At 44.2% G+C, this 14,329-nt stretch overlaps 1 protein-coding gene across 1 annotated transcript; it reads right to left on the bottom strand.

The window, feature by feature from the left end:
* Positions 1-964: 964 nt before the first annotated feature.
* Positions 965-6,465, bottom strand: LOC119244096 (uncharacterized). The gene is given in 4 exon segments (XM_037509806.1): positions 965-1,261; positions 4,819-5,137; positions 5,139-5,782; positions 6,460-6,465. Coding segments are annotated over 4 exon segments (1,266 nt in total).
* Between the last annotated feature and the right edge of the window lie 7,864 nt (positions 6,466-14,329).

The raw sequence follows: 14,329 nt of genomic DNA, 5'->3' as shown, positions 1-14,329 counted from the left end.
AGAAGATAACAGTGCCCAGCGCCAGCAGGCACATAGAGGCAGAGCCATTAAAACTGGGTACCGTAGCTGCACTGACTACTGAACTGCAGAGCCCCTTATTTACTTGACCCACTCTTAAGGTCCCATTGTGACCAAGGCATGGCATCTGAGCAACTGTTGGGGAGAGCTTGACATTATTGATGGACAAGGTCAGGTTACACTTATGGGGTGGGCCCTCTAGGTTCATCCAATTGGTCCAGTTGTACACAGCAGGGATCGCTGTGTAACGGGGGGGTCCTTCTCTTAGACATAACCAGCAATCGCTGGCCAGGGTTGGGTTGGTCTTGTTTAAAAATTGTAGGGCTGAGTCTAACATGGCCTGTACTGTCTTTCCCAATTTAAGGGAACCCACCTGGCCTGGGATGTGTATCGGCTTGAACCACTGATCGTGTGTTTGGGCAACTTGTTCAAAAACCCTTTGAACTTCCTGCTTCTGTGCGTGCTCTTGCACCCCCCCCCATCTGTCATTCCCCAATGGGTTTGCAGAGTCCAACAAAAGGGTTTTCCTGCTTTAACAGGGCATACATATCCTGCATTATTTCCTAAGGATATGCCAGTCCAGAAAGTTCGATTGGACTCTGTGCACTGATAAAGAGTAGACCTTTCATAGCACTGTGAATGAACAAAGGTATAGGCTGAAAAACTGCCCCCTGCTTTACAATGATTGCAACTTTCATTTTTAGGCGGCATGTGATTTAAATGCTTCCAACAGACCACCCTCCCCACTATACCTGAACATCCATGGGTGGTGCCCTTAATCAGGGTCGCTGCAAACAGAGGAACTCCCTCAAGGCTGCAAGCACGCTTGCTAGCATAGCACTTGCTCTGAATATGACTGAATATGCCTTCGGTGGTGCACCATTGGCAGGGATCCCAGTCAGCCCTGACAAGGAAAAAACAAAGGAAGGACAGTAGGTAGCCAACATTACAGTTTGTTGTCATTTTTCACGGCGTGGGCAGTGGTCTGGGAGCGATGGGTTGCAGCCGGGATCGCCTGAAGAGTCAGCTTGAGTGGATTGGTGGGATGCTTCCGGGCTCGCCACTGCAGCTGGGAGTCATCAGTTGGTGCTGTCTTGACGTGCGAGTGATGAACCCAGGCCGCAATGCCGTCCACTTTGAGTGCGGTGGGTGTGGTCAGGAGGACGATGTATGGACCCTTCCACCGGGGCTGGAGGCCACGACCATCAGCCTTGTGTCGGTAGACAAGGACCAGATCTCCAGGCTGAAATTTGTGGGCTCTCTGAGAAGGTCCTCCCCTTCATAGAGCGCTCTGAGGTGGGGCCACACCTCCTGGTGAGCCTGCTGTACAGCCCATACAGAAAGAGAAAGTTCACAATCAGAAGGCAAGTCACAAGTTAACCGAGCACTGTGTGGTGTGGTTGTGGGGGGGCAGTTCCATAGATAATCTCGAACGGAGACAGATCCAGATGATAAGGGGAATTGTGAGCCCAGAAGAGGGCATAGGGGAGAGTCACCCAGTCCCCACAAGACCCCAAAGTTAATTTAGTTAAAGTTTCCTTTAAAGTTCTGTTCATTCTCTCCACCTGCCCTGAACTCCGATAGGCACAATGGAGCTTCCACTCTGCAACCAGGGCAGAAGCCACAGATTTTGATACCTGAGAGACAAAGGCTGGTCCACTGTCTGACCCAATGGTCACTGGAAACCCAAACCTAGGAAAAATGTTTTCCAACAGGATTTTGGCTACCACTCGAGCCAACTCACTGTCTTGTCGGGAACACCTCCGGCCATCCGGAAAACATGTCCACCGGGACCAGCAGGTATCGATAGCCAAATTTACCTGGTGTTACCTTGGTGAAGTTTATTTCCCAATGGACCCCTGTGCGCGTTCCTCGTGGCCTCATTCCTGGTTCACTGGTCATCTTGGTGGTGTTTACCATGGCGCACAACTGGCAGGATGCCACTACTCATCACACGGTACAGGTTGCGTCCCAGCCATGGAGGTTCCATTGCCTAATTAGATTAAGAATTTTTTTCTCTCCCAAATGCGTGGCTCGGTGCAAGCACTGAATGAGATCAGTGGCCACGTGTGCTGGCAAGATGGCCTTAGTTTCTTGGGTGTACCACCAGTGACCAAAAGGAAAAGCACCCGGTAGAGACTGTATGTAGTCAAAGTCCACAGTACTATACTCCGGGTCTGTCGGCAGCTGTGGGTCTCCTGGGTCTGGGAGTTTTACCGGCAGGGCATCCATCGGCATCAGAGCTGCCTCATCCGCCCGCTTATTACCTTGAGTTGGAGTCGAGGAGTCCTTTTGATGACCAGGATGATGCACTATAGCCAGCTTACTCGGTAGCCACAGCGCTGCCAGAAGATCCAGAATTTCTTGAGAGTTTTTAATGCCTTTGCTGTCAGCGGTTAAGAGCCCGCTCTCTCAATATATGGCCCCGTGTACATGGGCCGTGGCAAATGCGTATCTGCTGTCAGTTAAATCTTTTCCAGAGGCCAAGGTGAGAGCTTTGGTTAGGGCAATTAGCTCAGCCTTTTGAGTGGACGTCCCGGATGGCAAAAGTTCAGCCCATGTGACTTTCTGCATGGACACCACTGCCGCCCCTGCCGCTCTTCGCCCCTCGTGGATAAAACTGCTCCCATCCGTAAACCAAACCAGTCTGTCCGGCAGACGGTTATCTCTCAGATCAGGGAGTAGCCCTTGGACCTGGGCCAAGATATCAACACAGTCCAGATGGGCGTCCAGGTCAGGGGCAGGCAGGTGGGAGGCAGAGTTTAACCCCGTGGGTGGCGAAAAATTGACCCTCTCTGGGTTGAGCAATAGGATCTGGTAATTCGTGATTCGGGCATTACTCATCTAATTCTCTGGCGGCTGCTTGAGGACTCCTTCCACCACATGGGGGGTGGTTATGGAAGTAACTTGTCCCAGAGACAGCTTTTGGGAGTCCTTGAAAAGGAGGGCAGCCACTGCCATCATGCGTAAGCACGGTGGCCAGCCAGATGCCACCGGGTCTAACTTCTTAGATAAGCCACAGGACGCCTCCAGGGCCCAAGGACTGAGTGAGCACCCCTTTAGCCATGCCCTTTGCCTCGTCTATGAACAAATGGAAAGGTTTTGTAATGTCCGGAAGACCCAGGGCTGGTGAGGACAGTAAAGCCCTTTTTAAGGACTCAAAGGACTGCTGCATCTGGGGAGTCCACTGAAAAGTCACTTTTTCCCGGGTAACCTCATACAAGGGTTGGGCCAGGTCTGTGAATCCAGGTATCCATAGCCTGCAAAACCCAGTGGATCCCAGGAACTCATGTACCTTCCTTTTGGTGGTGGGTGTCGGCAACTGTAAGACAGTAGCTTCTCTGGCTTCCGTCAGCCACCTTTAGCCGTTTTTGAGGCGGTAGCCCAGATAGATTACCTTGGGCAGGCAATTTTATGCGGTATCCCATCTGGCCCAGTTCCATCAGTAATTCGGCTGTTCCTGTTTGGCAGGCATACTCAATTTCCGCTGCAAGTAACAGATCATCAACATACTGGAGCAAAGTTAGTTCGGGAAATCGGCTGCAGAGTTCTCGTAAATCCTCATGAAGGGCCTCTTCAAAAAGGGTGGGAGAGTTTTTAGACCCTTGAGGCAACCTTGTCCAAGTTAATTGTCCACTGATGCCCCGTTCCGCATCCTGCCATTCAAAGGCAAACATTTCCTGGCTTTGGGGTGCTAGTGGTAGACTAAAGAAGGCATCCTTTAAGTCCAATACTGTGTCCCACACATGAGTAGGTGGCAAGGCACTCAGCAAGGTATAAGAGTTTGGGATTGTGGGGTGGGTATCTATGACCCGTTTATTTACTTCCCTGAGGTCCTGTACCGGCCTGAAGTCTTGTGAATGTGGTTTTCGCACCGGTAACAAAGGGGTGTTCCATGAAGAATGGCATGTTTTAAGGATACTACTGTCCAATAGCCTCCGAATATGAGGCGTTATTCCTGCCTTGGCTCCTGCAGGCATAGGGTACTGTTTTACCCGAATGGGTTCAACCCCGGGCTTTAGCTGGACTATAATGGGTGGTCTGTGGGACGCCAGGCCAACGCCCACGGTTTCTGCCCAAACATGGGAGAAAGATTTCATCCACCACCTGGAAAGGGGTGGATGACCTGGCGCCACCAACAGGCGGTACTCGTCTTGAAGGGAAATTGTGAGGATGCGTAGGGGAGAGCCCTTAAAGTCCTTGATTTCGACACCTTCCTGTCCAAATGAGATTTGTGCTCCTACCTTGGTTAAAAGGTCTCTTCCAATTAATGGGTACGGGCATTCAGGGATTACAACAAAGGTGTGTGAGACCTGACCTTTCCCCAGGTCTACAGATCTTTTTGTGGTCCAGGAATACTGCTTGCATCCTGTAGGCCCTTGCACCCAAGACGTTCTGCTGGACAGTTTACCCAAGGGTTCCGTGAGGACTGAATGCTGTGCCCCTGTGTCCACAAGGAAATTAACGGGTCTCCCCTCCACTTTTAAGGTTAGCCGGGGCTCGGGGATGGTCGAGCTCTGACGGTCCTAGTCACTGTCATTTCTTGTGCCCCCGAGCACCAGGACAGGAGTGTCAGAAACGGCGGGGTTGTTTGAGGTTATTCCCTGTTTCTTTGGGCAATGTTTGGCCCAGTGTCCTTTTTGAGTGCAATATGCACATTGATCACACTGTAGGGTCCTGGTGTCCCTGCGGAGCTGGGGCGGCGGGAGGGGAGTAGCTTACCCGGGTCGTCTTTTTGAGTGACTGGAACAGGATTCTGGCCGTATCCCGAGTGTGGCGTGCGTTTTCAGCCGCCCTTACCTTCCGTTCTTCCTGGCGGATGCGGTCTCCCCTTTGCTCAGGAGTTTCATGGCGATTGTACACTTTTCCTGCCACCTCAATAAGATCTCGAATAGTTTTTTCTCCCAGCCTCTTTATTCTTTGTAGTTTTTGTTTAATGTCGGGAGCCGCCTGGTTAACAACGGCCATTACCACTGTGGCCTTGTTTTCCGCCGCCTCCGGATCCATAGGAGTGTATTGCCACAAAGCTTCCATGAGGCGCTCTAGAAAAGCTGCGGGGGTCTCCTCCCTTCCCTGCTGCACATCCCCTACCTTGGCCAAATGGGTGGGCTTGCGGGCTGCCGCGCAACCCTGCCATTAGAGTCTGGTGGTACACCCGGAGTCTCTCCTTACCTTCAGCCTGGTTAAAATCCCAGTCAGGTCGGGTCAAGGGAAACACTAAGTCTATGTGGGCCGCGTTCATGGTGGGCATGCCATCCTCTCCAGGGACTAACTTCCTGGTGTCCGTCAGTATACGATCTCTCTCCTCAGTGGTGAAGAGGACCTGCAAGAGCTGTTGGCAATCATCCCAGGTGGGCTGATGAATAACAGTGTCTAGGAGATTAACAAGGTCTTTAGGGTTGTTGGAGAAACGTGCATTTTGCGCTCTCCAGTTGTAGAGGTCACTGGTTGAGAACAGCCAGTAGTGCATGGGCTGGTTGCCCTGCTCATTAGGCAATCCTGCCACGCACAGGGGCAGGACGGTGGAATCCGGGGAATTCGCCTTCACTGAGCGGGTGCCTGCAGCCAGACCCTGCCCGCAAGCCCCGTCCGCCTCTGGGGGAGGGTGGTCAGCCGACCGCAGGGGTTGGGGAAGGTTACTACAAGGGTTATGATAGGGTGGCGGAAAAAGAAGTTCCTCCAGGGTAGAGTCTTGGAAAACCGCAGGTGCAGACGGGGTGTCGGGGTGTGACCCAAGCAGTTTAACTGGCAGTACGGGTTGTGCCTGTAATGACAAAAATGGCTTTAACCAAGCAGGGGGGTTCTGGATTAGATCTTTCCAGACTAAGATATACGGGAGTTGGTCAGGATGTCCAAATTTTCTTTCACGGGTGATGATTTCCTTCACGTGACGGATAATCTGCAAATCAAAAGTCCCCTCGGAGCCAACCAACTCCGAACTTTGGCCAATCGAGGAACAAAAGGTGATTAGAGGGGATTTTTTCATCTCCACACTGAGGTCCGACCCTCTGGACCTGACATCTTTAAAATGCTGTAAAACCACAGATAGAGGGGTAGATGGTGCTTGACCCATGATGACAAATGCTAGAAGTACAGTGGCTGTTGACACAAGAAACAGACCAAAGACTAATTTTTCAAAAGGCCCCCAAAAGGGGTATCTGCTCCCCCACAAACGGTAAGGCCTTCCTAACATGTGGTCCAGGGACGTCTCCCGTGGTCAACACCAGCGGCTTCCAAGTGCGTCCACTTAAGCCTGACCTGGCTATTAAACAGATTTTCAGGTTTGCAAACAATTACAGCCTTCACAGGTACAAAGTACAAAAGATACAGGTACTAGGTACAAAACAGCTTTTACAGGTATGAAGAACAAAAGATACAGGTACTAAGTACTACCACAGGTCTGCAGACTTGGAGATTACCTGGGCGAGTGTGGGAACTCACCTGCATGCTTTAGAATTCCTTTCGGTTGCTCAGTAGTTGGGGTCTGAACTCATTGATCCCAGACGAGCCCCCAAATGTTCTGCCCAACGTCAACCAGTGCAGCCCCCAAGGACACAGACAGCCGATGCAAGAACAGAAAGGAGTTTATTACGGGCTTGAGTCCAGGCTCACGACATGCACTGATGCAACGGCAGAGGTCGAGAGCCCCGAACAGAGGAAGCAGGGGTCTGTTATAGGGTCACAAGCAGCGTGAATTTTGAAAGAAGCTGGCGATTACTCATTGGCTACTACAAAGGCATTTTGGCATGCACAGTTACAGTTTCAAACTGATTGGACGGTTAGTGACGCTGTCCCATTTATGGATAGGACTGCCCTCGTTGGCGGCTGGGGTGGTCTGCTTTGTCGTCACCAAGTGGAGTGAGGGTTGTGACTATTGAAACTATCTCCGGAATGCGGCTGGACAAGGACTAACATTATCAAGATATCAAGGTGGAGGATATACAAAATGGCGAAACCTTGGCTAAGCTTGGTTCCACATTTTCCTGCCTTCTAGACCTCATTTATGGCAACTTTCTTCTTCGGGTAGTTTGCTGGAGTTGCCTGTTTATCTTCTGTGTCCCATTTCTCACTGAGACTGCTTTTCCTCCCCATTAACTTTTTTTGAATGGGAGATCTTACTCGCAGCGTTTCCTCTCTGCCATGTTGATCCTCTGTTTCCTTGTCCAGGAAATATTAGTGACCCCTGCTTCAATCTTGCACACATTCCTTTTGGGGTCTAAGGCATGAACATGGCACTGTCCCTGCTCTCGGATGTGCCCATATTGTGGATGGAGCAGAGCAACAACACAGCTGGTTTTCAGACACAGTAGATGATCCTCATTAACCCCTGTGTGTTGTCTCATCTATTTCAAACCTGGACACTGTTTACAGGTCCCTTCAGTCTGGATCAGCCATGTGGACCAGTTCTGGCTGAAGTGTTGTAAGTGTCATTTGAATGGGATTCTTTTCAATGAAGCTTTGCTGTGAATTAAAGATATCCTGGACTCATACAGCAGTTTTCTCTTGAATAAGGATGTATAGCTGGAGCTGCAGCAGCCACTCTGAAGTCTTATGTTAACAAAATAAGAAGGAAAGTCTCCACAGTGGGTTGGATGAACCAGAAAATAGAAGAATCTGGATCTCATTGAATTGGTGGTCATCTGTGGTCACCTGCCCCCCTCCTTGTACTGGCCACACCGACCTGAACAATGATGCCCGGGGTGCAGTGTTACTCAGGGGCCAGGAAGATGTTTCACTGGAGACTGGATCAGGCGCCCAGTGACCTTGGCATCACATGAGATCACACACCGGTGAGGAGACTCCATAATTTATAGAACAGTATTTGAAGAAAGAAAAGGTGACTTTTAAAACAAAATTTCAGAAATGGGATTTATCTTTCTTGTGGGAAAGTTTTTTAAATTTTTCACAAGTGTGAAATTTTGTCAGACTGAGTTAAATACATTCTACCTTTTGTGTCTACGTCACTTATTTTGAGATATAATTCAAATACATTGTTTTAACCATGAAAGTCAATATAATGCAGTAGGTTTTGGTATATTTATCATAGTGCTATTATCACTACAATCAGTTTTCCATAATTTTAACACTAAATGAACCCCATTCTCCAGTTCCTACCTCCAAACACCCCAGTTCAAAGCAACTGCTGTAAGTTTCTCTGTCTTTCTTTATATTTCTCTATCCAGGGCTTTTATACAAGTAGAGCCGTGTGGTGTGTGGTCTTAATGCTGACTCCTGTCATTGCACAGCATCTCCCAGCTTCAGTCCCACTGGAGCATGGAGCAGGATTTCATTCCACTTCATGGCTGAGGAATATTTTATGCTATGGACACACCCTGGTCAGTTGATCCATTATTCATTGACAGATTTTGGGGTGTTTCCACCATTTGGCTATTTGGAATACTAATCCTGCAACAAACATTTTATAGGCATATGTATATTTGACATCATTTTTTCTGTTTATGCAACGCATGCTTTCTCCTCTCAGGTGTAGTCCCCGTGTACAAGAAACATTTTTATACAAGTTTTCTGTAGGTATATGTTTTCACTTTTTTTGGGTCTATGCTGTGAACAGAGCTTTTGGACCATATGTTACCTTTAGAATTAGTCATTAGAGCAATTTCCAGACTGTTTACCGAAGTGGCTCTACCTTTTTCCATTCTGCTATGTGTGAGGGTTTCAATTCTTCCAAATTTGTGTCATCACTAGTTATTATCTGTTTTAGTTTACCACACTTGGTGTTAAAGTGGTACCTAAGTTTGGTCTGAATTGCATTTCCTTAATGACTGACGATGGAGAGCCCATCACGAGCTTATGGCTGCTTGCACATTTCCCCACAGAGAGATCTCCTTACTAAGATTAGCTCTGTCATACGGGTCATGTTCTTCTGTCCCCCATATTTTATTTTTATTTTTTATTTTTATATTCTCCATACAATTGCAACCCCCTTATTTTGACCCCAAGCCCTCCTTTCCCCACCACCCCCCGCCCTCAGAGTGTCTCTGGCTCATATTTTTTTGATTTTGATTTTTTCTTTCTCATAGTTATTCTTTTTCCTGGTCCTTTATTTAGGTTTTCTAGATTCCTGCTATGAGTGAGACCATCCGGTATTTTTCTTTTTCTTTCTGGCTTATTTGCTGAGCATGATCCCTTCCAGCTCCATCCATGTTGCTGCAAATTGTATGTGTTTATCTTTTTTGAATGCTAAGTAATATTCCATGGTGTATATGTACCACATCTTCTTGATCCAGTCATCTATTTTTGGGCATTTAGGTTGTTTCCAAAGCTTAGCTATTGTAAATTGTGCTGCTATAAGCATAGGGGTGCAGGTGCTCTTTGGAATTGATGTTTCTGTGTCCTTTGGGTAAATACCTAGGAGTGGAATTGCTGCATCATATGGAAGCTCTATCTTTAGTATTTTGAGGAATCTCCACACAGCTCTCCATAGTGCATGGACCAGTTTGCACTCCCACCAACAGTGCAGGAGAGTTCCTTTTTCTCCACATCCTTGCCAACATTTGTTGTTGCTAGTTTTTTTAATATGTGCCATTCTCACTGGTGTGAGATGGTATCTCATTGTAGTTTTGATTTGCATTTCCCTGATTACAAGTGATGTTGAACACTTTTTCATATGCCTGTTGGCCATTTGTATTTCCTCTTTGGAGAAGTTTCTTTTTAGCTCTTCTGCCCATTTTTTGACTGGATTATTTTCTTTTTTTTTTTTTTTTGTCTCATCAGCTCTTTGTAGATTTTTGTGATCAGTCCTTTATCATTAGTGTTGTGTGCAAAAATTTTCTCCCAGTTGGTGGGGTTTCTCTTTGTTTTGGTTATTGTCTCTTTTGCTGTGCAGAAGCTCTTTAATTTGATGTAGTCCCAGCTGTTTATCTTTGCCTTCACTATCACTGCTTTGGGTGATGTGTCTGTAAAGATGTCTTTGATGTGCATGCCATGTAGTTTTTCACCTATATTTCCTTCTATATATTTTATGGTTTCAGGTCTTATGTCTAGTTCTTTAATCCATTTGGAGTTGATTTTTGTTTATGGTGTGAGGTAGCAGTCAAGCTTCATTCTTTTGCATGTAGTGACCCAGTTTTCCCAGCACCATTTATTGAACAAACTTTCTTTGCTCCAATGCATAGTCTTTGCTCCTTTGTCAAAGATTAGTTGACCATAAATCTGTGGGTTTATTTTGGATTTTCTATTCGATTCCATTGTTCTTTGTGTCTGTTCTTGTTCCAATACCATGCAGTTTTGATGATTATGGCTTTGTAGTATAGTTTGAAATCTGGAAGAGTGATACCTTCATTCCCTTCTTTTTTTTCAGGATGGTTTTGGCTATTGGGGTTTTTGGTGGATCCATATGAATTTCATCAAAATTTTTTCTATTTCTTTGAAGAATGACTTGAAATTTTAATTGGAATAGCATTGAATCTGTAGATTGATTTTGGTAGAATGGGTATTTTGATAATGTTAATTCTTCCCATCCATGAGCTGGGGATTTCTTTCCATTTCTTTGCGTCTACTTCTACTTCTTTTAACAGTGTTTTATAATTTTCTTTGTATAGGTCCTTTACTTCTTTTGTTAGGTTTATTCCCAAGTATTTGATTTTGTTTTGTTTCAATAATAAAAGGAATGGTTTTCTTGATTTCTTCTTCTTCAGATTTATTGTTGTGTATAGGAAGGCTACTGATTTTTGTGCATTGATTTTGTATCCTGCCACTTTACTAAACTGATTGATTATTTGAATTAGGGTTTCTGTGGAGTTTTGGGGTTCTCTCTGTATATTATCATATCATCCACAAATAGTGATAGTTTGACTTCTTCCTTGCCTATTTGGATTCCTTGTATGTTTTTCTCTTGATTTATTGCTCTGGCTTGTACTTCCAGTATTATGTTGAAAAGCAGTGGTGAGAGTGGACATCCTTGTCTTGTTCCAAATCTTAATGGGAATGCTTTCAGCTTTTCACCATTGAGAATGATGTTGGCTGTGGGCTTGTCCTAGATGGCCTTTATGATGCTGCGGTATGTTCCTTGTATCCTGAGAGTTTCAAGGGCCTTTATCATAAATGGATGTTGTACTTTGGTGAATGCTTTCTAAGCATCTATGGATATTATCATACGGATTTTACACTTCTTTTTGTTGATGTGTTGGATTACATTGATTGATTTTCAGATGTTGAACCATCCTTGTGTCCTTGGAATAAATACTACTTGGTTGTGGTGAATTATTTTATGGATACATTGTTGGATTCTGTTGGCAAGGATTTTGTTGAGGATTTTTGCGTCAGTGTTCATTAGGGAGATTGGCCTGTAATTTTCTTTTTTTGTGCAGTCTTTGTTGGGTTTTGGTATTAGTGTAATATTGACTTTGTAGAATGTATTTGGTAGTATTCCTTCTTTTTCAATTTTTTGAAAGCATTTGTGTAGGATAGGCACTAATTCACTGCTGAACGTTTGGTAGTATTCATTTGTGAAGGCAACTGGGCTTTTGTTTTTGGGGAGTGCTTTTATTACTGCTTCAATTTCGCTGCTTGTAATTGGTACGTTTAGTTCTTTTATTTCTTCTTTGTCCAGCTTTGGATGATTATATTATTCTAGGAATTTGTCCATCTCTTCTAGGTTGATGAATTTGTTTGCATATTAGTGTTCATAGTAGTCTCTTATTATTTTTTTGATTTCAACTGAGTCTGTTGTGATTTCTCCTCTTTTATTTATAATCCTGTTTATATGTGTTTTCTCCACTTTTTCTTTGTGAGCCTTGCTAGAGATTTGTCTATTTCATTTATTTTTTCAAAAAACCAACTTTTGGTTTCATTGATCTTCTGGATTGTTTTTTTTTAATTTCTAATTTATTTATTTCTGCTTTGATTTTTATTATTTCCTTTCTTCCACTGGCTTTAGGGTTTTTTTGTTGTTCTTTTTCTAGTTCTTTGAGATGTGAGATTAGGTTGTTTCTTAGTTCTTTCTTGTTTGTTGATGTAAGCCTGTATTGCTGTATATTTTCCTCTTATTACTGCTTTTGTTGCATCCCATACATTCTGGAAAGTGGTGTCCTCCTTGTCTTTCAACTCAAAGTATTTTTTAATTTCTTCTTTGATCTCCTCATTAGTCCAACAGTCTTCCAGTAGTGTGGATTTCAATATCCATGAAGTGAGAGGGTTCCTTGTTTTCTTTTCATGATTTTTTTCTAGCTTGATGCCTTTATGATTAGAGAAGATGGAATGATTTTGATTTTCATGTATCTGTTGATGTTTGTCTTGTGGCCCAGTAGGTGATCGATTCTGGAGAATGATCCATGTGCATTTGAGAAAAATGTGTACTCAGATTTTTTTTTGGTGCAGTGTCCTATAGATGTCTGTTAAGTCCATGAGTTCTATGTCTTTATTTAGGGCTCTAGTGTCTTTGTTTATTTCTTGTCTCATTGATCTGTCCATTGGTGAGAGTGGGGTGTTGAAGTCTCCTACTATATATGTATTTTCTTTAATATCTGTTTTCAGAGCTGATAATAATTGTCTAATATATTTTGGTGCCCCTTCATTTGGTGAGTATATGTTGATGAGTGTTATATCTTGCTGATGTATTGTCCCCTTGATCATAATGTAGTGTCCCTCTATGTCTCTTTTTACTTTTTTTAATTTGAAGTCTATTTCATCTGATATAAGTATGGCTGTTCCTGTCCTCTTTTTTGGTCCATTTGCTTGTAGGATTGTTTTCTACCCTTTTACTTTCAGTCTGTGTTTATCTTTTGTGGTTAAATGTGTTTCCTGGAGACAGCAGAAGATTGGATTTTGTTTTTTAATTCAGCCTGCTACTCTGTGTCTTTTTACTGATGAGTTTAATCCATTTACATTTAGAGTTAATATTGATATGTTGGCATCTGTGTTTGCCATTTTGTTTGTCTTCTTTGTAATTTTATTCCTTGCTTTTTTGTGTTCTTCTTGTTCATTCCTCTGTTGTTTTGGCTTTAGGACTTCTCGTAGAATTTTTTGGAGTGGGGGTTTAGTTGTAATGAATTTCTTGAGTTTCTGTTTGTCTGAGAAGGTCCATATTTTTTCTTCGTAGAGGAAGGAGAGCTTTGCAGGGTAAGGTATTCTCGGTTGGTATTTGCTGTCTTGAAGATTGCTGAATATGTTACTCCATTCTCTTCTTGCCCGTAATGTTTCTTCAGAGAAGTCAGAGTTAACCTGATTGGTTTTCCATTATAAATTATCTGTTTCTTCCCCCTTGCCAGTTTCATTATTTTTTCCTTGTCTTGGACTGTTACAAGCTTTACTATTCGGTGTCTTACCGTAGTTTCCTTTTCATTATAGTAATTGGGAGTTCTCGTTTCCTGTATGTCTATATTCATCTCCATTATCATGCTTGGGAAGTTCTCTTCAATTATCTCCTTGAATAATTTCTCAGTTCCTTTGTCTCTCTCCTCACCTTCTGGAATGCCTATAACTCTTACATTTCCTCTCTTCATGGAGTCTGATAATTGTCTAAGAGTCTCCTCATACAGCTTTATTTGCACTTCTCTCTCCCTTACTGTTTTGGCTCTTTTTATTTCTGTATCTTGATAGTACTGATCTGTTCTTCCATTTCATCGATTCTGTTTTCATTGCTTTTCCCAGAGTTCTTTATCTCCTCTAGTAATCTTTTTATCTCCTGTGTTTCTTTCTTTTTTTCTTAAAGTCTCAATTTTATTCTTTAGTTCATTGATTATTTGCCTCAAATCATTTTTCCTTTTTATTTTCTTTCTGCTTTTTAATCAGGATGATTATTAATTCTCTATCTGATAGGCCAAGAAGTTCTTGCATGTCATTGTTGAGCTCTGGTAACTGTATTTCTTCTTGTGGTGTCCTTCTCCTACTGGCTTGCTTGGTTATTTATATTTTTTCTTCTCCCTGTTGTTTGCTTTCTAATTAGTTCTATGCATTGGGATGCTGTGCCACTGGTGTTGGCGGGCATCTTTAGGGGTGTTGGAAACTGTTTGCAAGACTGAGACCAGCACTGGTAGGCCAAAACTCTACCAGGGTGCTGATGTTGTGTTGCTGGGCTCTGTCACCTACAGTTCCCTCCCTCTGTATTTACTCAGTTCCAACAGGGAAACAGCTAGTTGGTGATTTAGTTCTGGTCACAGGTGGCGCTAGAGACCCTAACTTGCTGACCTGTGCTTTTTCCCAGTGGTTCTCTGAGTAGCGAAGGGGTGTTGCCCATCTTCCTGGTGCTCTGTGATTACCTGTACCATCACTACTTGTTTGTTCTGAGGGCTAGTCATGTGGTGGTTCTGAGTGTCCTTCTGGAGTGCAGTTCCTGTTTCCCCAAGTGTGT

This window comes from Talpa occidentalis, unplaced genomic scaffold, assembly GCF_014898055.3.
Source record: "Talpa occidentalis isolate TD23 unplaced genomic scaffold, MPIMG_talOcc4v2.1 talOcc4.14, whole genome shotgun sequence".
NCBI lineage: Eukaryota > Metazoa > Chordata > Mammalia > Eulipotyphla > Talpidae > Talpa > Talpa occidentalis.
Note: the sequence above shows the minus strand (reverse complement) of the source record. Positions and strands in the feature narration are given on the sequence as shown.